Source organism: Saimiri boliviensis, chromosome 1 (assembly GCF_048565385.1).
Source record: "Saimiri boliviensis isolate mSaiBol1 chromosome 1, mSaiBol1.pri, whole genome shotgun sequence".
NCBI classification, from domain to species: domain Eukaryota; kingdom Metazoa; phylum Chordata; class Mammalia; order Primates; family Cebidae; genus Saimiri; species Saimiri boliviensis.
This window is the reverse complement of record NC_133449.1, coordinates 168,910,964-168,935,603: the sequence shown is the minus strand read 5'-3', so window position 1 is coordinate 168,935,603 and position 24,640 is coordinate 168,910,964. Positions and strand designations below refer to the sequence as shown.

The window sequence follows — 24,640 nt, the reverse complement described above, 5'->3', positions numbered from 1 at the left end:
GACACTTATTGACCACCCACTGTGTGCTGGGCACAGTGCCACATAGGCCCTGGGAATTCCCTGTCCTCATGGAGCTTATAATCTCCTGGGAAGAAACAATTACACCACCATAATCAGTGCTCTGAAAGGCTTATAAACACAGAGTTCTATGGGGCATCTAAGTTAGCCTTGGCAAGAGAGAGAAGGAAGACTTCATGGAGGAAGCGATCCCTGAAGGAGGTCAATAAAGATGAGTGAAGAACATTGTAGGCAGAGAGAATGACAGGCAAAGTCTCAGAGGCAAGAAAGTGCTTGGTCCCCTTGTGGAAGTGCAAGTAGCTGATTTATTGGAGAACAGAACTTGAGGAAGAGTCAGGAGGGAAGGACTGGAGAGGGCAGCAGGGGGCACGTCATACGGGGCTTTGTAAAACAGAGACATTTGGACTTTGTCTTAAAGGTCACAGGTGAGCCACAGAAGTATTTTAAGCAGGAAAGATAGCACTGTGCCCACTTTTCAGATGAGCAAACTGAGGCTTCAAGGAAATATATGAGGTCAGGCACAGTGGCTCATGTCTGTAATCCCAGCACTTTGGGAGGCTGAGGTGAGCAGATCACCTGAGGTCAGGAATTTGAGACCAGACTGGCCAACATGGAGAAATCTCTTCTCTACAAAAATACAAAAATTATCCCTGTGTGGTGGCACACGCTTGTAGTCCCAGCTGCTCAGGAGGCTGAGGCAGGAGAGTCGCTTGAACTTGGGAGGTGGAGACTGCAGTGAACCAAGATTGTGCCATTGAACTCCAGCCTGGGCAACAAGAGTGAAACTCCATCTGAAAAAAGGAAAAGAGAAGAAAAGGACAGATGTGAGAGGGCTGGGCACGGTGGCTTATATCTGTAATCCCAGCACTTCGGGAGGCTGAGGTGGGTAGATCGCCTGAAGCCAGGAGTTCGAGACTAGCCTGGCCAACATGATGAAACCCCATCTCTACTCAAAAACACAAAAATTAGCCAGGCATGGTGGCGCATGCCTGTGGTCCCAGCTACTCAGGAGGCTGAGGCAGGAGAATCACTTGAACCTGGGAGGCGTAGGTTGCAGTGAGCTGAGGTCGCACCACTACCCTCCAGCCTGGGTGATACAGTGTGACTCTGCCAGAAAAAAGAAAACGATGTAAGACCTATGAGGCTGGGTCACAGGCGTAATCAGAGGCAGCAGAAGTACAATCCCACTCAAGTCCTTAGACTCCTAATCTAGTCCTCTTTCATCTCCTTAGGATGCATGGCCTTTCTGCTCTTCCATGATTTACCACTTGGTGGTTGAAACCCTGCCCCTGTCCAGCCTCTCCTGATCTTTTTTTTTTTTTTTTTCATAATTGCTTACAACTTGTTTTTACAGCCTTAGGCCTTGGGAGTCAGGCATGGTAGCTCCCATTTATTGAGCAAGTGCTTACTGCTCAGTGCTCTCAGTGCACTACTTCATTTCATGCTGTCTACAACTTTTATCAGCTCAATTTGATAGAGAAGAACATGGAGACTAGGCTGATCACCTGCTCGAGGTCATACAGCTAAGAAGAAGAGGGACTGGGACCTGTGATCTGTGTGATTTTCAAGCCCTGATCTTAACCCGCACTGTCCTGGGAGGAAAGGTGTAGAACTGTCACTCCTAATATCTTCTCTGCAGGTGACAGATTCACCAGCAAGCCAGAGCCCATGCCTTGAGGGAGAGCCCCAGGGTGGGTCTGGGACTTGGGGGTGAGCTGGGGATGGGAGGTCTCCTCCGCCTTTAGTGTGATTAATTACATTTTCCTCTAATGGCAGGAACAATGGCATCCCTAAGGCATGAGCTCCACCAAAAGAATCCTCTCAGGCACCCTAAGGAACAGGTAATACCTAATGTACCCCAGGAACAACCTGAAGCCGTAGGGGGAGTGAAGAGCTACAGAGCCCAGCTAACGTGTCCCTGCTTACCCGGCCCCAATGTCAGGGAGAAATATGAAACTTTTGACAAATAAAGGACCTGAGGGTGACTGGACCCCTAAGGGAGGGCCATGGGGAGGGGCTGTTTTCCTGTTGATTGGATTAAGGGTACAGGATCCACTGTGGCACCTCTTGGCAGAGCCACTACCTTCCCCTCCCCACCATGGCCTCCTGAATCTCTGCCCAGGCTACAGGCTCTTCCAGGTCAGTTAGGTCCTGGATGTTGTTCTGGGAGCAGCTCTGGTGATGAAGTTCTATTGGAAAAGCTGGGCCCTGGTCCTAAAGCTGTGCGTACACATGGACTTCTGGCCGAGCCCAGCAGGTACCAGATGTGGCCCTGCAGTTCTTCTTGGCCCAGGCCCGGAGGCAGAGACTGAGGGAGCAGCACCAAATTTGGATTCGAGAGAAGCTGAAGCATTTGGAACATAAAGAGGAGGTGAGCCGGGCGCGGTGGCTCAAGCCTGTAATCCCAGCACTTTGGGAGGCCGAGGCGGGTGGATCACGAGGTCGAGAGATCGAGACCATCCTGGTCAACATGGTGAAACCCCGTCTCTACTAAAAATACAAAAAATTAGCTGGGCATGGTGGCGCGTGCCTGTAATCCCAGCTACTCAGGAGGCTGAGGCAGGAGAATTGCCTGAGCCCAGGAGGCGGAGGTTGCGGTGAGCCGAGATCGCGCCATTGCACTCCAGCCTGGGTAACAAGAGCGAAACTCCATCTCAAAAAAAAAAAAAAAAGAAAAAAAGAAAAAAAAAAAAAGAGGAGGTGGCAGATGACCAGGTCAAAGGCCTGGTGGCTGAAGAGAAGGTAAGGAGGATCAACTAAGGGTTTAAGGTTCTAATTTGTCCAGGTACTGTGCTAGGGGCTGGGAATCCATTATCAATCACAACCAACTGGTTCATACCCTCTCTCACGGCCCTCACAGCCTTGTCAGGGATAGATGAGGCAATTCTCAGTGCTAAGTGATGGGATGGGGTAGCTAGGGGCTTGTGAGACGAAAAAGGCGTATGTGACCCAGGCTGGAGTGGATCAGAGGAGATGGCATCTAAGCTGAGCCTTAAAGAACAGGCAGAAATCAGCCAGGGGAATTCACTGGACACTGAGCTTCACAAGGGCAGTTACTGCTCATCACATCAAGGCACTTATAGATACAACTTATTTGAACAAAGAAAGAAACATAACATGGATATGTGGTGGGGTTGGGTGGAGTGGGGACATGTTCTCAGAGAAGACAAAACAGTATGAGCAAAGGTTCAGAGGGAAGCAATGGCAAAGGGGGTCTGGGAACTGCAAATTCTCCAATCTGGCTGGAGCTGAACAGGTGTGTGGTCAGAAGCACGGCTAAAGAGACAAGTGTGTGCCACAGCTCTGGCTTTAGACTTTACCCCAAGGATAGTTGCAAACCAGTGAAAGGCATGTGCCATGTCAGCTCTGACCTTCACTAGCCATGAGAATTTGGGCAAATTAGGTCTGATTCACTGTTGCCAAATCTGTAAGATGGCAAAGTCACACATGGTTGTTATTAGATAAAATATACTTGACTAAATGCTTGAAGTATTTAGCAGAGAGCCTGGCACATGGGTGGCACTCAGCAAAGAGTATGTGTTATCACTGAAGGCCTGCGAGGAGAGGCAGAGATGGCAGCAGGAACAGATGGTGCTGAGATTCCAGCTGCAGGCCCTTCACAAAGAGCGGGACATGGCAGAGAAGGACCTGGCAGCCCTCTATGACCTGCATGTGCAGGCCACCCGAGCTCGAACACACCATGTGCTGCGGGTGAGTGGGGATGGAGGGCAGGCCTCGAGCTGGCTCCAAGGCTGGCCGAGTAACAGACACCTCTGAATCTGGAGGTAGGTATTCCAAGCCTGGCAGGGCCTGTGGGAGAGGCGGGCCATGACCACAGAGCATCGTCACCGCAGCCTGCTGGCTGGCATCCTGGAAGATACCATCAACCTGGCCACACAGAATCAGGAGCTCCAAGCTCAGAACCAGCAGCTTCAGCAGGGTGCAGACTAGGCTGGGGGCAGTCATGCTGGACCTCTGCCCTGGGGAGAAATCTGATCAGAACTCTTTAGAGGAAGCTTCCTCTCTCCTAATGTTTGGGGCTCATAGAAGGAAGAGAAAGGTGAGACAAAACCAAGCTGATCCTCAGTATGAATGATTAATAACATGAACCACATCTCATTGTTCTAGTCCTTACTAAGTGCCTAATATTAATTTATTTAGCCTCTACACCTACCACATATAGTAGGTACCACTTGATCCTCATTTCAGGGATTAGGCGACTAAAGCTGGGAGAGGTTAAGCAACTGCCCAAGAACACTCAGCTAAGTGGCAGAGCCAGAATTCAAATTCAAGTCTGTCCATCGCCCTACACTGCATAGTAGTGGCTCACAGGCTTCTGTGTGCCTCAGGACCACCTAGGGAGCTTCAGAGAAGAAACAAAAAGATTCCCCAACACTGCTCCCTAAGATTCTGCTTTAATGGGTCTGAGATAGGCCTAGGAGCCCCACCCCCTGACCCTGGCCTTTTTTTAAAGAAACTCACCATGTATTCTACCATAGAAGCAGGGTCTGACATTCCCCTGGCTGTGATTTTAAGACAGATGACAGGCAGGAATTGTCTGCGAGGGAGCCAGAGGGATTGAAAACCAGAACCACATCAGATTCTAGAGTCTAGTTCATCCTGCCAGGCCCAGTACCTTCTGTTCCCGACTCCTTCCGTATTCCCCAGGGCTCAAATTTTATGCTCCAGGGAAATTTCAAAAGCTCTGTGACACGGAAATGTCTCAGCTCCAGGGAGCTCTCAAAGGCAATAAAGCCACTGGCAACACGTTGGAGAAAACAATTTTCTTAGTCTAAAAGTTACCCCAGAATTAAGATACTCAGGACCCCAGAGGAACAAGATTGTTTGAGGGGAGTTGCATAAATAGAAGACACAAGACAATCATGGCTGTGGTTGTAGGAAGCACCCTACAGCCTAGAACACTTTATTAAGACCTTATTGCTTATGCAGTTAAAGAGACACTGATTGAGCTACAGGTTTCCTGTACCCTGTCCCAGGTCACTCTGTGCAGAGCTTCCCCAGGCTGTTGGGAGCTGGGAGGCTGCTAGGCAGGGGCAGGCCCCAGAGTGGGAAGCATGGTACCTCCCAGGAGCCTCAGAATGGGTAGCAGGATTCACGACGGCCCTCAGGGTGAGCAGAGAGGTCAGGAGTGTAGGCTTAAGCCAGGGCCCAGGGGCTACATTTCCTGAGATGAATCAAGCCCAGCCCTCTCTGGGGTTTCCAGAACAAAGGCTAGGTGTGGGGAGCAGCACTGTGGAGAGGGCAGGAGGCTTGTCTCTAGGCATTGCTGGAACTGGGGGAAGATTGTCAGAATGGCTGGGCTAATGTTTGTCTAATCTGTGGCAACTGGGCCTTCCTGCATGAAAGTGGGAGGCTGAGTATCCTTTATTCCTTTATGGAAGAGTCATGCACCAAGGCTAGGCTGGAGTAGCCAGCTCCAGTGGCTCTACTGGGGTGACCAAAGTAGGCAAGGAAAGCCACATGTTGCCCACACCCCACCTTCATCAACCGTGTTCATGCAGGACGAGGCAGTGAGCTTCCCAACAGGGATGGGGTCATTTCTCAGGCCTAGGTATTGATGTTATGTTAATTCTTTAGTCTGGAAGAACTTGGTTGGGGATGGGGAATGGTAAGCATTTCCTTAACCAAACCCACTCTTCACGTCTCCTAGGGGTAGCTTTTCATCGACCTATCTCCAGAGAATAACCTGGCTGCTCTCACTTCTCCAGCTTTTCCCAAAAGGCACTTGTTACAGGGCTGCTGAGGGGATGGGGAGGGCCGCCTGGGAGGGGGGTCTGGTGGTGGCACCCAATATACAGGGTCCAGAGTCAGGGTGGAAGTAGTCAGGGACTAGCGGCTGCCATAGTACAGGCGCATGGCCAGGCCAATGAGCAATGTGGCCAGGAAGAAGGCGGCTGTGAGCTGCAGCCGCAGCAGGACTGCGGAGAGCACGGCGTTGACCACCAGTGAGCAGGACACCACAAAGAGGCGCGTGATGCTGCTGCCGTGCTTCATGACCGCGGACATGAGCAATCCATTTAGCGCCTGGCTCAGCACCACAAGCGCTGCCCATCCTGAGAAACCTTCCAGGAGGCCTGGGCCGGGGCCGCCGCCAGCATGCAGACCTAAATTCAGGAGCACACCAAAAGTGTAGAGGAAGAGGTTCTGAAGTGCCAGGGGCAGCCGCTGTCGCTTCATGAGGAGCTCTGTGTACACTGAAGACAAGCCTGAGATGAGGCAGTACAGGATGAGAAGCAGCAGGCCCAGTGGAGTGATATGCAGGGGCATGGGGCTGGCAGCAGCTGCCGGAAGGGGACTGGGAAAGGTGTTCCCAGGAACTTGAAGGCCCCCCGCTGCATAGCAGGCTCCTGCAGCCATCAGCAGCAGCAGCGCTAACCCCTGACGCACAGAGAGGCGGTGCCGGAGGCAGAGGCAGTAGAGCAGGGCTGTGCTTCCAATCTTGAGATTGCTCAGCACCTGATAGGTGCTGGGGTCCATGTAACGCTGAAGATAGATCACCAGGTTGTTGTTAGCGCCATAGAGCAGAGCTGATAGTGCGAAGGGAGCAGCCTGGCGCCAGGGTGGGGCCCCCTGGGGCCATGCTTGCCAGCCCACCAGAAGGGAGAAGGCGCATAACAGTAGTTTGGTCAGTTCAGTCAGCAGCACGGCTGAGGAGGGCCGGAAGGGCACATGACCGTTCACATGGCACAGCGCCAGCAATGGGGCATGGGCACCATACATAGCAGTGGATAGGAGTAGCATCAAGGTCCAGCGGGCCTGCCTGGGACGGCCCAGGCCCTGCATACCCCCATCCTCTATACTCATACCCACATCAGACCCTAGGTGGCCAAGGGGCAGCGGGGATAACAACACATTTGGGGAAAATCAAGTTACAAAGCCAGCTCCCTGGAAGGAGGAGCTATGGAACATCACCAGAGAGAATAAGGATCAGAGTCATCTACCAACTCCACAGTCAGGGCTTGAAAAGTAAGGGGCTGGTGGCCCTTGAAGCCGCAGTCTTGGGGCCAGTCCCATGGAGTCAGGAAGGGGAAGAAGGAATCCAGGGTGCAGGCTGTGGAACTACTGTCCACACTCTGCAGGAAGGGAGGCAAGGATAAAGGTGGCAGGAAAGCTGGAGACAGCAAACGGATGACAGCTGGGGAATCCAGATAAAGTGTCTCCACCTGCAGGTCAAGCTGCTCATTCTGCCTCTTCCATGGCACCCAGAGCTAGTCAGGCCCCTTGCGTAGCGACTGCAAATAGTCCCTTAATGTCTTCTCCACATTGGGCACAGCATATGCCTGAGCTGCATAGATGCCAGTGCAGGTGCCCACAGCAAAACCCAATACTGCTGATGCCCTCAGTTTGGCCACCACATAGCCAGCCAGGAATCCCTTGAGGAATGGGGAGGACAATAGCGAGCCATCCTGCAGAGAAAAATGCAAAAGGAAACTCAGCTAGGCTCGTCCCTGACTCTGTTCAGGGGCTATTCAAGCTGGGATTAGAGCATTCCACCACTTGCTCCTCTTCACCCTGGACGACCGTATTTTCTCCAGATTTTTCCCAAGGTTCTGGGACCAGAAAAAAAACCCAGCAGTTCTTATCACATGATCTCAGAACCCTGGGGTCAGAAAGCTCCAATCATAGAACTCTACTGCCACACAAGGTCAGAGATGCTCCTAGCCCCGCTGGTTTCTCCAGCCTCATTTCCTAGCATGCTCCCTGACTACTGTAGCTAAGTGGACCTTCTTTCACCCCTCATGTTTATAACGCTACGCCTATCACAATTACATATGCTGTTCTATCTGCCTGGAATGTTCTTTCCTCCCCTCTTCACCTATTTGACCATTATTTAAGATGTTAGTTCATGTGCCATTCAGAAAAAACTGTCCTTTGGGTGACTGAAAATAGGCCTTCAATCATCATTTGCTGAATAAATCTCTACCATTCATTCAACACTCTCAACAGCATGTTGGGCAACAAAGCCTAAGACAGGGGTGGAGTGGGACAGTCTTTACCTGGCCCACTCCAGTGCTGACTTCGTCTTCCACGCGTCGCTGCAGGCGTTCCAGTTGCTTCTTGAGAAATGCCAGGTCCTTAAGCTTAGGCAGAGAATCCTAGGAAAAGGGAGAGGCTGGCTCCAGCAGTCTGACTCAGCCCCACCCCTTGCTCAATTCCATCAGAAGCTGGGAATTGTGAGGGGACGGGATGAGCCAGAAAGATCTTTTCTTATAAAGGCTTCCTGAGATGGCAGTGGCAAAGGAAGAAAAGCACTGAAAAGCACAGAGCTCAAATCGGGGCCAGGAAGGGACTGACAGATGGGATCTGAATCAGTAACTTACATCAACCTCGATAAGAATTTTATATAGCAAGCAGTATGTAGGAAAGGTAGGAAGGACAGCTAGGGGGCCTTTACTTAGGTCCATCAGAAAAGCACTACTGACTCCATTATGAGCTCCTTGAAAGTCGTGACCAGTCTGTCTTGGCTACTGTGTCCTAATGCCTGACATTTTGTAAATGTGTGGGTAATGCTGAGATTCTAGACCAATGGTGAGTACTGGATCGAGGCGGCTTCCTGGACAATTTGATTGTCTTGGTTCCTGTCTGGGCTTTACCTTTTTCTTCCCAAGGCCATCCCAAACTGAATGTGAGTGGCTGGATGCAAGAGAGAATGACAAAAAAAAAAAAAAAAAAAAAAAAAAAAAAAAATAGAGAGAGAATGACTGTCGGCAAGTGTGTAAGTAAATGAATTGGGTGATTCTGATTGCATATAAGTATGAAATTCAGAGTGTATGCAAGGGAGTGTTTGAATGAGGGTGGTGTGAGTGTCCGTGTGATTGGAAACATCATGTCATTGGGAAGGAAATTTCAGGGGCTATGGGGTGAAGTGAGAAGTGTTTCAAGGTGAATGTGTTTGAGTATGTGCTAGTTACTTGGGTTCGTGATGGTTCCCAGGAGGGGACATCGGGGGGATCCACGGCTCCTCCCGCCTCGTCGAATGCCCTCCCCACACCACTCCACACTGTTAAGACAGTTAACAGGAGCCTCAGAAGAAGCAAGGGACATCCTCACTCCTGAGCTGCTCCAGAGTCGCTTCTACTCGGAACTATAAAAGTCAAGGAGAGTGAAGACCACGCCCGGCTGCAGATCACCCCCAATGCCACTCACCTTGTCATCCGCCATCTTCCCCCGCCGAACTTGTTGCGCAGGCGCAGCCCCACCTCCCTAGTGCGACTACTCCGGCCATATTTACTGAGGGCGAAGGCACTTCCGGAGCATTTTTGTAAAGGGTGAGGTGTTTTCCTAGTAACCAAGCCCGCCTCTCCCAGATACTTCCACGTGACCCGGTCCAACGAGTCCCCGGCTGCGTGTGAGCTTATTCACGACCCGAGCGCGATGATCTCACTCGAGCGCGCGATGCGTGTTCGTCTTGGCGGTCTTGCGCGGTGGTGTCAGCGCGTTCGCTGGCGTTCGTGCGCCTCCCCCGGACCCACGCACTGCAACACGCACCCATTCGAGGTTCCAGACGCCTGTTTACACGCACCACCCCTCGGCGGGCGGTGCAGCTCAGGCCCGCCCCCAGGACCGGCCCTTGTCCCGCCCAGTGTTTGTGCGGCGCCAGCTGGCCCGGCAGCCTCCGGTGCAGAGAGGCTGGGCTTGCGGGCGCAGCAGCTCCGGAGGTCACGCTGGGCTGAGAGTGCTGGCCGGCAAAGGCCGGCGGAGAGCGGCAGGGTTATGCTGGGCAAGGATTACATGCTGGCCATCATTCTGGTCAACTGCGATGGTGTGCACGGAGGGGCCGGGTGGGAAGACCAGGAGCTGAGGGAGGACGAGGGAATGTGAAAGGCTACTCTGGGGCTCAAAGACAGGATGGGGGATAAGTCTCTGTGTAGGGACCGGGGGAAAAGAATGAACCCGATCTTTTATGTGTTAAGCCTTGAAGATTGGGGAGCTTGGATCTTCAGCCTAAGAACTGACCCATTTTGTGGATGGAGAGTGGATTATGATAACATGTTATTGTGAACTCACAAATAATATGCTCCCTTTATTCTAACCCGGTGTTCCTGTAGATGACTTGTGGGGGGACCAGAGTTTGGAGGGGGAGCCTGGCCTGCCCCCTGGCTGGAGGAAGATCCACGATGCTGCAGGTACTTACTACTGGCATGTACCCAGCGGTAGCACCCAGTGGCAGCGCCCAACCTGGGAACTAGGAGATGCGGAGAACCCAGGCATGGTAGGTGGAGTGTGAGGTGGAGGTCTGAGCCCCCGTGTGTGGACCTAGATCTGCAGCTACACTGACCAAGCCCCACTCCACAGGAAAAGGAGGGGATTTGGGGACTGCGGCCCCCCAAAGGGAGATCCTTCTCCAGCCTGGAGAGCTCACTGGACCGGAGGTAACAGGGGTGGCCCAGGCAAAATGAAAGGCTTGGGGTTCCATGGCATTCAAAAATGAGGCTGGACCCACGGCCTGCTTTCCAGCCTAGGGTCTGGATTCTGTCCCATGTTTTGGGTTCTGTTGTGTTCTCGACTCTGTCTCATGTTCTTAACTGTCAGTATTTTGAGTTTTATTCCTTGTTCTAAGCTCTTGTTTGTAGCTACATGTTTTTCATATTCTTGGTCCTAAGCTATCATGTTTTAGACCTTGGCCATTAAGTCCTGTGTTCTAGGGTCTCTTGTCCTAGTTTGGGGTTCTGGTCCACATATTGGACCCTGCTCCATTTTGTGACTTTTATTCTTTTTTTTTTTTTTTCTTTTGAGGTGGAGTCTCGCTCTGTCGCCCAGGCTGGAGTGCAGTGGCGCAATTTTGGCTCACTAAAACCTCTGCCTCCTGGGTTCAAGTGATTCTCCTGTGTCAGCCTCCCGAGTAGCTGGGACTGCAGGCACATGTCACCACACCCGGCTAATTTTTGTATTTTTAGTAGAGATGGGTTTTCACCATGTTGGCCAGGATGCTCTCAATCTCCTGACCTCATGATCCACTTGCCTTGGCCTCCCAAAGTGCTGGGATTACAGACATGAGCCACTGTGCCTGGCCTTGGTGACTTTTATTCTATGTCCTATGTCTGGGTCCTCTGTCCTGAATTTTCCCTCAAATTCTAAGCCACATTTTATGTTATGTTAATATGTCCTGGGCTCTACCATGCCCTGGTTTTATATTTCTGGGGCTGTATTCTGGGTCTTGCCCCTCATCCTGTGCTCATCAAGTAGTCTAGGCCTCACAAGTGTCTCTACTGTAGGAAATGTGGTCCTCTTAACAGCTCTGCTCTGTTTCAGTAACTCTCTGTCCTGGTATGGTGAAGAATCCTACATCCAGAGCATGGAGCCAGGGGCTAAGGTAGTGACTTGGGCCTCAGGGCATTGGGAGGTCCCAAGGGAAAGACCAAGGGTGGGATTGGACTGAGTAGAGATCATCAAGGATGAAGGCAGGGCGTTTGTATTGTGGCACCTGCCACCTTACACCATCCCTATTCCTGTCCCTTCTCCCAACCCGTCAGTGTTTTGCAGTTCGCTCTCTGGGCTGGGTAGAGGTACCTGAAGAGGACCTGGCACCGGGGAAGAGCAGTATTGCAGTCAATAACTGCATCCAGCAGCTGGCCCAGACCCGCAGCCGGAGCCAGCTCCCAGATGGTGCCTGGGGTGAGGTAAGTTGGCTGGGCCCCACAGTGGGTTTCACCCAGTGCCCAATAGAGGTAGTTGTACCTGAATTGCCTATTTCCCATGGCAGTGACCTTTATCTGAGCTCTGGACTGACCTCTATCCTTGGCAGGGCCAGAACATGCTGATGATCCTGAAGAAGGATGCCATGAGCCTGGTGAATCCCCTGGACCACAGTCTGATCCACTGCCAGCCTCTGGTGCACATCCGTGTGTGGGGCGTGGGGAGCTCCAAGGGTCGGTGAGGACGCCTGCATTCCCCCAAGCGAGAGCTACTTCTCCCTCCCTACTGCAGGCTGTGATCCCCACTGATGCTGATCCCCAGTACTTGAACCCCTGGACACAGATCCTCTGATGTGGACCTAGGACTGCCTCCCCTGCCTGGTCCAGCCCTGGTTGGGGAGGGTGGGCCCAGCTCAGCAGGGACAGATGGGGGAGAGCCCGAGAGGCTGGGCTGATTCCCTTCTGTGCTCCCACATGCTTCCGGAACAGTGACAGGTGAGTGAAAACCAGGTATCCTGAGCCCCATCCCTGACCTCCCCACTCCATCTCTGCCATATCCCTAGCCTGACTTTCCAGCCTCCTGCAGGCTCCTGCCTCTAACCAGCCTCTACCCCAGCCCCATCTCTGCCCCTGCTAGGGACTTCGCTTTTGTGGCGAGTGACAAAGACAGCTGTATGCTCAAGTGCCATGTGTTTCGCTGTGATGTTCCTGCCAAGGCCATTGCCAGTGTCCTACATGGGCTTTGTGCCCAGGTAAGGGTCAGGAGTGGGGCAGGGAATGTGGGTAAGGGATTGGGTCTGAAGCTTCCAAGGTAGTTGGAGGGGTATTGGCCCTTTTACCTTAATTTCCCTCTCTTCCCATGGGTCATGCTTGCTTCATTGTGTTTTAGATCTTGTCAGAGCGAGTAGGGGTCAGTGGTGATGCCTCTTGCTGCTCCCCAGATCCTATCTCCCCTGAAGACCTGCCACGGCAAGGTATGGGGAGGGGAGTCCTGCATTGCTGCATCAGGCTGCTTTGGTGCTGCTTTGTGGATGGGTGATTTCTGATTAGTTAGTACTTCCGTGGATAAATTTCTGAGGTGTCTGGTCTCAGGGATCCCAAGCCGTGAGTTGGAGGAGCATCTGTGAGTCTTTCTTCTACCAGCACCAGCTTTGACCTTGAGTCCTGGCCTCGTCAGGAGGGTGGGGAAAAGGGTAATTGAGAGAGCTGCTAGGCCAACTTTATGTTTGTATTTCAGTGGAGTTGCTGGATGCAGTGAGCCAGGCTGCTCAGAAGTATGAGGCACTGTACATGGGGACACTGCCAGTCACCAAAGCCATGGGTGAGGACTGAGGGGGCTGCATATGGTGGGCTGTGTAAGGCAAGGGGAAGGTGAATGAAGTGGGGCTCACTACCATTTCTCAGAGTCCTCCCATGGCCTTGTTATGGCCTGGAATGTACCAGCCTTCCCAACTTGGAATTCTAAGCCTTGCCCCAGCTATCCTGTTCCCATATCTCTGAATCCCAAGTCAGTGAGAGGGGCCTAGACACTCCCTGCAGACTCTTTCTTTACAACTGGGAGACATGCTGGGCATGTTCCCCTAGGCATGGATGTGCTGAACGAGGCCATTGGTGCCCTCACTGCCAGGGGGGACCGGAATGCCTGGGTCCCCACCACGCTCAGTGTGTCTGACTCTCTCATGACTGCATACTCCATTCAGGTACCAGAAGAGGGTGAAGTTGGGGGCTTTGGAGGGGTGAGCAGGGATGCTGAGGGGTCACTGCTTGCTGCCAGAAAAGTTCAGTGGGTCTGGCCAGTGCTTGGCCCTCTAGTGACTAGGCCTGGTGTGGGCAGGCAGAGGCCAGTACAGAGGAGGAGCCATTGTGGCAGTGCCCTGTGCGCCTTGTGACATTTATTGGTGTTGGCCGCGACCCACACACCTTTGGCCTCATCGCTGACCTGGGCCGTCAGAGCTTCCAGTGCGCAGCCTTCTGGTGCCAGCCCCATGCAGGGGGACTCTCCGAAGCTGTGCAGGCTGCCTGTATGGTGAGTCACGGGTGGGAATGGGTGGGTGGGATTGCCCTGCAGCTGCTCTCCGCTATTTACTGGGGCTCAGGGTCGGCAGCCTCTTCAGAGATCATATCCTGGGCTGATTCTGGTTCATTAATGTTTGGACCCTCATGCTGTTTTTAGTAAGTTTTAATTAGTTGCCAATACTTACAGGCCAGGACATTTCACATAATAATCACTATCTTCTTTTTGTTAAAATATCAAGAGCTCTGGCACTCGGTTCACACGTATAAATGTCAGCATGCAGCCAGAATTGTGCAGAAGCTGTGCTCTAAAGAGTGGACATTGTTGATCCTGTTTGTCTTATTTAGGTTTATTTCCTAGCACCTATGGGCATTTGAGTATGGGTTGCTTACACTTTGTTAGTTCAGTTCACTCATTCATTCAGCAAATTTGAATGCTTACAGGGTGCCAGGCACCATAGTTGACCCTAAGAATTTAGTGCTATAAAGGGCACAGTCCTTGCCTTCACAAAACACTTAGGATAGAGCCAAGATAGACCAGAAATAAGTTGTACACCACTGGTTGATGGAAGAGATGGCCCTTTTAGGGGTCAGGAAGGTTACCTGTAAGAGCTGATAGAAAACAAAGAGTCCAAGAAGGAAGTTAGTCAGGTGAAAGGGAGTGGAGCAGGTGTGCCAAGCACGGGAGCCTTAGCTGTGAAGATGAGAGATATTGGATGAGAGTATCTGAAAGAATCTAGTGTGTCTGGCATGCAAGGGGGATGTAGTGAGAGATGAGATCAGAGAGAATGACAGAAGCCAGGTTATGGGGAACCTCACAGGTCAGGGTGATGAGTTCATCTGGAGGCACTAGGCATCATTGAAGCTGGACAGTGAAGTCAGGTTTATGAATTAGGATGACCACTTAAGCTATACCATGGCTAAAAGATTTGGAGGACACAAGAGAGGAGGTAGGAAGGATAATTAGGACACCTTTGAACCTTTCAGATGAGGTGACTGGGGGCAGTTGCATTGGGGCTGGAGTTTGAGTTGTATACCCTTACCCTTGACTAGGGAATCTGCTTTGCCAGGGACTAGTCCCCACCAGTGAGAGATGGAAAAGAGGCAGCATAGTGGTACATGTAATTGGGAATTCAGGCTCTGCAATCAGAAAGAACTAGGTTGAATGCCATTTCTGCCTTTCTCTGGTTGTGTGACTTTGGGCAAGTCATATAGTCTCTGAATCTCAATTTCCTAATTTGCAAAACAGGCATAACACCTCATAAATAACTGAATTATACAAAGCACTTAGCAGTGCCCAGCCCTCCTTAAGTGCTTGATACACGTTTTATGATTTTTGAGCTACCTGGAATGCTCTAGAAACTTCACATGTAGCCAACTATCAACTTTGTTATCAGATAGAAGATTTGGCCAGTACTCTGTCCAGCAGAAGCTTTCAGGGAGTCTAGGGGCAAAAAGTAGCTAGATCCTCAAATTCCCCTTCTCCCTAGGTTCAGTACCAGAAGTGTCTTGTGGCCTCTGCAGCTCGAGGCAAGGCCTGGGGTGCCCAGGCCCGTGCCCGCCTGCGGCTCAAGCGGACCAGCTCCATGGATTCCCCGGGAGGACCCCTGCCCCTCCCCCTGCTCAAAGGAGGGGTTGGCAGTGCAGGGGCAACCCCTCGAAAGCGGGGTGTCTTCTCTTTCCTTGATGCCTTCCGGCTGAAACCCTCTCTGCTCCATATGCCCTAAACTTACCTGGGAAGGCTGGGGAAGGAGGCTGTGGGTCCATGCCTAACACTGTACCCCGTTATTCCCCAAGGCCTATAGCCTGTCACCCCTTGGAGCCTTCTCTGCCTGTCCCTCTGATCCTTGTCCACCATCTATTTATTGCCCAATTTATTGTTTATATGGATGACTGGGAGGCACTGCCCCACAACCTAGGACCCTGGCTCCCCTTTCCTTGGGTCCTTGTGTTCCTTGCCCGTCCAACCCTGGACAATTGGCTCTACCTCAGTAACACTTTATAGCAAAATCAGTGCAAATAAAAATCCCTCAGTGACCTCACTGGGTATGAGTATATTGGGCCTGGGACAGGGCTGGGGGCTAACAACCTGTGTGAGATCAGTGTCTTTGTGTCTGTGCTTGATATTGGTGGCTCTCTGTAGTCACATGACAGTATGGGTGTGATGGAGATTTGACTTCATTCATTCAACAAACATATTTTTTAAGGACTTCTCTGTGCCAGGCACTAAGCTAGACACTGGGGATGTAATAAAATAGGGGCCCACCTTCTGAGACTGTCAGACAGGGAGATGAACAAGAGTCAAGACAGATGTGATGTAATTCAACTAGGAAATCTCAGAGGGTTGTAGGGTTGTGGGAGCTCAAGTGAGACACTTAACCTGGCCTGAGACATTCCAGAAGGCCTCCTGAAGAACTGACACCTGAGCTAAGTACTGAAGGAAGATGAGTACTAGTTAGTGAGGCTACAAGACGTGAATATGTAGATTGTGCAGGGCAATGCACAGAGGAGGCTGTAGAAGTCAGCCTTGCTAGATCACAGTGGGGCTTATGTGGGAGCGTCTGGTTGTTTGAACTTGCTCCGGAGAGGATGAGGGCTCCTAGAGCGCTGGCTCCTGGACAACAATCTCTGGTGCCTTGTGACCAGGGCCCCAATACATTAGATAGAGCCTTCGAGTCTTGGGGAGTTTGGCGCAGGGTCCCCACGGCGGCTCCCGCCGGTTGTGAACGACCATCCACTCTCAAGGGCTCCAGGCAATCGCCTGGCCCAGGACGCAGCTCACCTGGCCCTTGTGAGCGGCCGCCCCGGAAATGACGCGCCGCCCCGCTGGCCAAGCGGAAGTGGAGATGGCGGAGCTGTACGTGAAGCCGGGTGAGCACGGCTGGCGGGCTAGGGCGCTAGGTCCTTGCCCCGGCCTAGGCTTGGGGAGGTGGCGGCGCGGGGTGTGGACCCTCTGTCTCCCAGCCCCAATATCAGCTAATGGTGGAGTTCTGGGCTCGCTTCACACATCCCTCGCCTCCGTAGGCAACAAGGAGCGCGGTTGGAACGACCCGCCGCAGTTCTCATACGGGCTGCAGACCCAGGCCGGCGGACCCAGGCGCACGCTACTCACCAAGAGGGTTGCCGCACCCCAGGATGGATCCCCTAGAGGTGCGTAGGGCCCCTGTACTCGAAGACCGGCGGAGAATGGGCGGTGTAAGGGATAAGCCTGTCCGCAAGGCTTTTTTTCTCCCTCGAGGACTCCTTAAGTTAGGGAGAGAGATTTGGGGGCTATCGTAAGGGTCACAGGGCAGGTGCTTTTCCGAGCGGCTTCTCTGCTGCTTAGATTAATAAATGGTATATTGATTTAAAAAGAATATATGTTCATCCTAGGTGATCTCATCCAGACCCTGTGGCTTTTAATATAGTTTTTATCCTCAAATTATTTTGTTAACCTGTATTTCTTCCCAGAAGCTCATAGTAGCATATCAATTTGTTCATTCCGTCTTCACTTGGGTATATGATAATCGTCTCAGACTTCACAGCGATTCATTTATTTAATCACTATTATTTACTGAGCACTTAACTATGAGTCAGGCATCATTTGAGGGCCAACTAGGCAGCAGTGAGTAAAACATAAGATCTCTGCTTTCAGGGAGTACACGTTGTAGCACTGGAGATGGACTGAAAGATGAAATAGTGGTGAGGGTGTACAGAGAAGTAAGCAGTGATGTAATATGACTGGGTAACTAGGTGTCTGAGGGGCTGACATTTAAGCCACACAAAGATCATATACAGGAGCATTCCAAGCAAAAGAAACCGCTGCAACAGGAACAAGTTTGGCCAATTCAGAGACTGATGAAATATAGAGTGGCTGGCTACAGCATTGTGGGCTTTGTACACCAGGATAAGGAGTTTGTATTTTAATCTACATAAAGTTGGAAGCCATTGAAAAGTTTAAAGTAGAGGAGAGCCACCTTTTTCCCCGAGAATTTTCCAGGCCATTAAATGGACTGTGCTGTGGCCCCAGAAAGGGACTCAGGTTTGGTTCTTTCAGTTGCCCTCCATTCTCCACACCCTTTTTGCTGTAGAAGAATGATACAGGGCTTGGTTTTCTTGTTTGTTTGTTTTTGAGACAGAGCCTCACTCTGTGGCCCAGGCTGGAGTACAGTCGGGTGATCTTGGCTCCCTGCAGCCTCCGCCTCCCCAGTTCAAGGGATTCCCCTGCCTCAGCCTCCTGTGTAACTGGGATTACAGGCATGTGCCACCACACCTAATTTTTGTATTTTTAGCAGAGACGGGGTTTCACCAGGTTGGCCAGGCTGGTCTCCATCTTCTGACCTCTTGATCCACCCACCTCAGCCTCCCAAAGTGCTGGGAATACATGTGTGAGCCACTGCTACCGGCCCAAGTCTTGGTTTCTTAAACTCAGCAGTATTGATAGGTTGTGGCCAGATAATTCTTTGTGAGGGACTCTCCTGTGTGTTACAGGATGTTTATCAGCAACTGTGACTTCCACCAATAGATGTCAGTAGCATCCACCCAGTTGTGACAGCCAAAAGTGTTTCCAGACATTTGATATGTGGGCACTATCTTCCTAGCTTGAGAACCAGGGACTGATTTACATTCTGGAAAGATCACTGTGTCTGCTCTGTGAAGACAAGATTTTAGGGGAGTGGAAAGACAAATTACAGCTATTATGGTAATATAGGCAAGATTTAATGATTTGCATAAGGGTGGGAGTCAGGGTGTTAGGAGTTGAATGGATATAAGATGGAGAAAGTCAGTAGGAATGAGTAGATATATGAGGAGCCCATAGAACTAAAATGTTTTGCTCGATATAGGAAGATTGGTGGATAGTGGTTTTGGGGAGAGGGGAGTTTTATTTGGGTGAGGTGGGGGCTCTGCTAAGTTAGGCTATTATTTTTGGGGAAAGGTCTAGGCCAGAATTAGAGAAATAAGTCACCATTATGGGGATGGTATTTGATGTCATGGGCTTGAATAAGGCCAGGGACAGAGCCCTAGGGCTTTCTAGCATTTCAAGTTTGAATAGAGAAGAAATAAGCAAAGGAGACTGAGAAATGGCCAAAGAAGAAAACAGGAGAGGCCAGGCACGGTGGGTCACACCTATAATCCTAGCACTTTGGGAGGCCAAGGCGGGCAGGTCACCTGAGGTCAGAAGTTCAAGACCAGCCTGGCCAACATGGCTAAAATGTCTCTACTAAAAATACAAAAATTAGCTGTGTGTGGCGGTAGGCGCCTGTGATCCCAGCTACTTGGGAAGCTGAGGCAGAGAATCTCTTAAACCTGGGAGGTGGAGGTTGCAGTGAGCTGACATCACGCCACTGCACTCCAGCCTTGGCAACAGAGCGAGATTCCGTCTCAAAAACAAAGAGAAAACCAAAATTAAAATAGGAGAGTGTAAAGTCATGAATCAATAGTGATGAATGCTGCTGAGACATCAAGATAGAGACAAGGAACCACTAGATTTTAAAAACAGCAGTCAGTAGTGATAATAAGAGCAGTCTGCAGTAGTGAGAACAGAAACTTAGCTGGAATGGGCTAAGAAGAGAATGTGAAAAGTAGAGAAAGTGACTATAAACAGCTCACTCAAATTCTGCTGTGAAGTGAATATAAGAAATGGGACAGTATCTGAAAATGGAATGTGAAGTAAGGGAGTGTTTTGATAGTAATATACTAGAGCATGTTTGTATGCTGATGGGATGATTCAGGAGAGAGTGAGAACTGATGATGTAAGAGAAGCGAGAATTACAGTAGGGAAGTCTAGAGAAGACAAGAGAGGCTAGGATGCAGGGTACAGGTGGAAAGATGGCTTTTGATAGGAGCAGGAACCTTTTCATCTATTACTAGAGGAAGGAAAGTGGCCACAAATGCAGGTGGGTTAGGAGGACTGGTGGTATGACGATGAGAGTTTATGTTTAATAACCTCTACTTTCTTGGTGCAACATCAGGCAGTGTCAAAAGTAGATAGCAGGGAAAGGAAGATAAATTCTGAAGAGTGGAAAAAATGAGGCAAAATATCCAGGCAGTGTTTGTTGCCTTTTAAAATCTAGTAAAACCATGCTGATAGTAAAGTATCGCATGTTTCTGTTTTTCCTCCCAAGCGCAGGCAAGTTGGGTTTAATCAGGAAAGTGGGACAATGGGAGGAGATAAAGGAGGTAAGAATGTGTATAAGGGAGTGATTTTAATGCTGAAATCAAAGTAGCTGAGCTGGAAGGGGTAGGAAGGGATGATCAGATTTTGGAGGTGACAGTGCTGTGAACAAGGCAGGGGGATGACAGGCTGATGTAGGGTGGGAAAAATGATAACTGGAGGTTAAGAGGTCAACTGAAATGACAAATTACTAAATGAATTAATCATCCTTGTGGATACTGATACCTAAAAGTAAATTTTTGACTTTTCCCCTCCAGTCTTCTTTCTGTTAGTGGTTCCCATTACTAAAGTCAGAAACTAAGCATCAACTTGACTTCTCTCTTCCTCACTCCCAATCCACTCCTGTTGCTACTTCCTCCTAAGTAAATCTCAGACTACTCCATTCACCTCATCTACTCTTTTGCCCTAGTCCACGCTAGCATTATCTCTTTCCTGGACTACTCAACCTCCCAACTGCCACCATTGTTGACCTGTTTCCATCAGTTTTTCACAGAGCAGGCATGTGTAAAAATAAGTCTGGTCACATCGCCCCTTGCTTTTATAAACCTGCAGTGGCTTCCCAATATCACTGACTCAAGACCAAATTCTCCTAAAGTCCTGCCGGGTCTGGATCCCCTGCTTACCTCTCTAGTGATAGCTCATACTACTTCAGTGATAATTTTTAGCCATACAGGCCTCATTTCTGTCTCTTGAATATTCAAGTCAAGACTTTTCCTGCTTCTTGGGCACTGCTCTCACCTCTACCTGTTCCTTCAGCTCTCTCTCTTTTTTTTTTTTAAAGACAAGAGTCTTGAACTGTTGCCCAGGCTGGAGTGCAGTAGCACGATTTCTTTTCACTGCAGTCTTCACCTTCTAGGTTCAAGCAATTCTCCTGTCTCAACCTCCCAAGTGGCTGGGATTACAGGCTCCCACCACCATGCCCGGCTAACTTTTTTTTATTTTTGGTAGAGACGAGGCTTCACTATATTGGCCGGCTGGTCTTGAACTCCTGACCTTGTGATCCGCTCACCTCAGCCTCCCAAAAGTGCTGGGATTACAAGTGTGAGCCACTACGCCTGGCTCCTTCAGCTCTTCATAGCTGCATCTATCCCATCCATTAGTTCTTAATTTAATAAAAACAGCTTGGTTTGTACTTTTTGCTACATACTATTCTAGCAACTGTATTGTTATTTATTTATTTTTTTTGTAAGAAACAGGATCTTACTGTGTTGCTCAAGCTGCTCTCAAACTCTTGGGCTCAAGCTATCCTCCTGCCTCATCCTCCCAATTTGCTGGGATTAGAGGCATGTGTCACCACACTCAACCTGTACCTATATTCTGAATCTTCATGGCAACCCTGTAAAATAAGTGGCATTATATACATCCACATTTTAGTTGAAAGTAACTTGCTAAAAGTCACATAGCAAATGAGCTCAGAAAAACTTAAATGTACCCTCAGAAGGCCTTCCTTGAACAGTCTAGATAGGTTCTCCCATTTTTCTTTATTACATAACCATTTTCTTTGTAGCATGTAATGTAATTTGGTAATTTTCTTGTGTTTTTTTCTTCCCTCTAGAATTAAACTCTCTAAGGTCAGGAAATTAATCTGTCTGGTTTACTTCCTCCTTAGTAGCCAGGACTACAGGTGTGTGCCACCACACTCGGATAATTTTAAAATTTTTTTGTAGAGATGAGATCTCACTATATTGCTCAGGTTGGTCTTAAACTCCTGAGCTCAGGCAGTCCTCCTACCTTGGCCTCTCAAAGTGTTAGTATTACAGGCGTGAGCCACTGCACCCAGGCCTGGTTTACTATTCTAATCTTTTAATGCCTAGCACATTGTCTGGCATAGAGTGGGGACTTCATAAATGTGTATTTTTGGATGAATAAGTTGTCTCAGAGAGTAGGCCTTCTTAAGAGTTAAGCTTCATACCCATTTAAGCCACGTTGCTTGATCCTGCTGTACCTTTTCAGTCCCTGCCTCAGAGACTTCTGGGCCTCCCCCAATGGGGCCTCCACCTCCTTCAAGTAAGGCTCCCACGTCCCCACCCGTGGGGAGTGGTCCTTCCTCTGGTGTGGAGCCCACAAGTTTCCCAGTTGAGTCTGAGGCTCTGATGGAAGATGTGCTGAGACCTTTGGAACAGGCATTGGAAGACTGCCGTGGCCACACAAAGGTAAGCCCTAGCACATCAGAGGTTAGAGAGGGCTCCCATCCACAGCCAAATCTAGAATGACTCCAAGAGATAGACCCTCTGACCCAATGGACAATGGCTACTAATCCTTTGAGAGTTATGGACTCCTTCAGAATCTCCTAAGGCCTTTTCAGTGAAATAAACACAGGATTTCAGGAGCATTAAGAAGACTTTTGAAGACCAATCAGTAGAAGGTGCTGTGGGAACAAGAGTTGAATTCAGCTCCTAGTAGCCAACAACCTGATTTTCTGTACTTCCATGACATTCAGAGCAGATGCTGCTGATTTTGTGCTCAGGAAATTTATATTGTGCCCAGTTAGGGAGAAATAAACCTCTTTTAGGTACAGTGTTTTCTTAGTTCTTAGAAAAAGAGATCTGAAGAATGTCAAAAGGGAAAGTACCATAGCAATTTCACCCTTTTGGCTATTAGTTTTCTTATTTGTGAAGCAACACTATAGGATGAGCTTCTGAGAGTCTGAGAAGCCCCTAAAATTTAAAAATTCTAGTCACAGGAGGAGATCCATAGGTTTCATCAGCTTCTCAGTGGGGTCTCTAATCTTTGGGTAAAGAACCAGAACTCTAAAGTGTGGGCCAGAGAAAGCAGGTGCTTCCTATGTGGTGCTGCCTTTCCCTCTCCTCCCCTCATTGGGCTGGCAGCACTGAATCGGAGGCCGTCTCTTAGAAACAGGTATGTGATGACATCAGCCGACGCCTGGCACTGCTGCAGGAACAGTGGGCTGGAGGAAAGTTGTCAATACCTGTAAAGAAGAGAATGGCTCTGCTGGTGCAAGGTATGGGTGGGTTCTTTGGTATAGCCTAAATCCCTTGTCCTGGTGTGGTTGGCTGTGCTGGAGCAGGTGCTGAGATTATGATCTAGTGGGAGGGGAGGCATGGAAGCTCTTTTACCCCAGGCTGCTTGCTTAACCCCCATCTGTCTTCAGAGCTTTCAACCCACCAGTGGGATGCAGCAGATGACATCCACCGCTCACTCATGGTTGACCATGTGACTGAGGTCAGTCAGTGGATGGTAGGAGTTAAAAGATTAATTGCGGAAAAGAGGAGTCTGCTTTCAGAGGAGGCAGCCAGTGAAGAGAAATCTGCAGCCACAGCTGAGGAGAACCAGACCATACCGGGCTTCCAGTAGGTGCCATAATCGTCAGTTCCCCAGACTCACCTGACACCATCTCCTACGCCTTGGAGGCCTTCTCTTACTTGGCTCCCTCTTACCACCAACGAGACTGTCCCACTGGGCCTGACCCACCTATAAGGGAAGAGGTCCCATTTGGGCCAGAGGGAGTTCATGTGTTACTCATAACATGCATTTCAATAAAAACATCTCAGTGGTGGGTCTCGGATAGATGGAACGTGTCCTAGGCCAAGCTAGTCCCCTCTGGTGTCCTCGAATGTGCTGCTCCCTGTGCATCTGCAAACTACTGTTTTCCCTTCTCCATTCATCAGGAAGGGATCTGCTGGGTACAACCAGACTACTGCCTACCACTTTTTCCCAAATTAGACTAAAAGCACATCCTGTGCTGGGCAGAACAGCTCTGTCTTTGGATGGTTTCATTTCAGCATGAGAACAGACCTAAATAGAACAGGGAGATTTTCCCCTCAACAAAAGGAAAGTCCTATTTGCACTGTATCACCCTTGAGATACAGGTGTTACAGAGATTAGAATCACATTGAGTGGGGTTTTTGCTGTATAAATTGAAGGAAAAAAATACCAGATTACTGAAATTTAACTGACCAAACAAGCTGCTGCCTCATTTTGGGCTTCAATGTGAACTCTAAGGTCTCCTAGAGGTGCTTGGTGGATTCTCATACTGTGAGAAGGGAGGGTACAAGGTTTTTGGTGTTGGAATAGAGGAACTGGTACTTAGAGGTGGGAAGCAGAAAAGGCATGAGGAAAGGCTGGGACAGCACCTCTTTTCCAAGAGTCCTGCTTTGGAATGGATAGGGGAGGGGCTGCTGGGGAGGCCTGGTTCCAGGAAGGCTGCTTCCTGGAAAGACAGGAACAGCCCTTGGCAGGGGCCAGGCTATTGCTGTTTGTGGTTTGGAGGCTCATGTAACCTGCCACATAGTCTCTAACTGTCGTTGGAAGTGGGCTTGGTGGGAGCTGGGTATGGACCTGGGCCCTCTGAACTTGACCAGGCCTGCCAGGGCCCTCAGCTGTGTGGCTGAGATGAGAAAATCAACATTGAGGAGAACATTGGAGCCAAGGCATTTCTTTGAATGTTTACTAAGCAGCCAGAAGGAGACTTATTCCATTCCCCAGTTCCAGCCCCTGAATATAGATGGTTTAGGGCTGGGAGAAGTACCCACAGACCGAAGAGGAAGTAGAGTTAAGGGCTTGGCAAGTTGCCCACTCCTATCCCTGGTCTATGCCTCAGAACTAAAGAGGCCTGGAACTAACAAGTCACTCCCTTCCAGATTAGATGAGGCCAGCTGGCCTTTGGATGCCCCAGGAAGAGGTGGTGGCAGCAGGGATTCCTCTGTAACTCCACACATGGGTTCATCTGCACTGGATTAGATGTCCATTTCAAATTGTGCATCATCTGGAGAGAGAAAAGGCAGGAGGACTGGTTGCTGGTCTGAGGATCTGCAGGCTCAGCATCAGTGCAGAAACC

General features: G+C 50.0%; 6 protein-coding genes across 19 annotated transcripts in view; 3 read left to right on the top strand and 3 right to left on the bottom strand.

Moving 5' to 3' along the window:
- The window catches only part of LOC104652350 (uncharacterized), a 31,521-nt gene extending 26,612 nt beyond the window's left edge, over positions 1-4,909 (top strand). For 2 of the 3 annotated variants that reach the window (XM_074380402.1, XM_074380411.1), the window contains exons 4-5: positions 1,658-1,709; positions 1,795-4,909. In XM_074380402.1, the coding sequence (XP_074236503.1) occupies positions 1,658-1,709; positions 1,795-1,988 (246 nt within the window). In that variant the 3' untranslated portion in view covers positions 1,989-4,909. The remainder of the gene's footprint in view (positions 1-1,657; positions 1,710-1,794) is intronic. The other variant, XR_012512363.1, reaches the window with a different exon arrangement.
- Positions 4,903-9,278, bottom strand: LOC101027890 (SLC35A4 upstream open reading frame protein). Its single transcript, XM_003933902.4, has 3 exons — positions 9,187-9,278; positions 8,037-8,135; positions 4,903-7,445 (listed from the first exon to the last, which is right to left on the bottom strand). The coding sequence occupies exons 1-3, from the start codon at positions 9,199-9,201 to the stop codon at positions 7,248-7,250; spliced, it is 312 nt and encodes a 103-aa protein (XP_003933951.2). The 5' UTR covers positions 9,202-9,278; the 3' UTR covers positions 4,903-7,247.
- Positions 5,869-6,843, bottom strand: SLC35A4 (solute carrier family 35 member A4). Its single transcript, XM_074380387.1, has one exon. It carries the CDS (start codon positions 6,841-6,843, stop codon positions 5,869-5,871), a length of 975 nt encoding a protein of 324 aa, XP_074236488.1.
- A 266-nt stretch (positions 9,279-9,544) lies between the features above and the next one.
- On the top strand, positions 9,545-15,730 carry APBB3 (amyloid beta precursor protein binding family B member 3). Its single transcript, XM_003933897.4, has 13 exons — positions 9,545-9,802; positions 10,089-10,252; positions 10,336-10,412; positions 11,293-11,353; positions 11,514-11,660; positions 11,786-11,913; positions 12,165-12,170; positions 12,313-12,427; positions 12,565-12,649; positions 12,913-12,996; positions 13,260-13,375; positions 13,510-13,701; positions 15,179-15,730. The coding sequence occupies exons 1-13, from the start codon at positions 9,754-9,756 to the stop codon at positions 15,413-15,415; spliced, it is 1,461 nt and encodes a 486-aa protein (XP_003933946.1). The 5' UTR covers positions 9,545-9,753; the 3' UTR covers positions 15,416-15,730.
- Positions 15,731-15,824: 94 nt separating this feature from the next.
- On the top strand, positions 15,825-23,399 carry SRA1 (steroid receptor RNA activator 1). The gene is made up of 5 exons (XM_010344452.2): positions 15,825-16,559; positions 16,713-16,838; positions 21,796-21,995; positions 22,696-22,804; positions 22,955-23,399. The coding sequence occupies exons 1-5, from the start codon at positions 16,499-16,501 to the stop codon at positions 23,155-23,157; spliced, it is 699 nt and encodes a 232-aa protein (XP_010342754.1). The 5' UTR covers positions 15,825-16,498; the 3' UTR covers positions 23,158-23,399.
- A 59-nt stretch (positions 23,400-23,458) lies between these two features.
- ANKHD1 (ankyrin repeat and KH domain containing 1) overlaps positions 23,459-24,640 on the bottom strand; it is a 139,487-nt gene continuing 138,305 nt past the window's right edge. For all 12 annotated transcript variants that reach the window (XM_039462116.2, XM_039462188.2, XM_039462347.2 and 9 more), the window contains one exon: positions 23,459-24,568. In XM_039462116.2, coding sequence (XP_039318050.1) covers positions 24,565-24,568 — 4 coding nt within the window. In that variant the 3' untranslated portion in view covers positions 23,459-24,564. The remainder of the gene's footprint in view (positions 24,569-24,640) is intronic.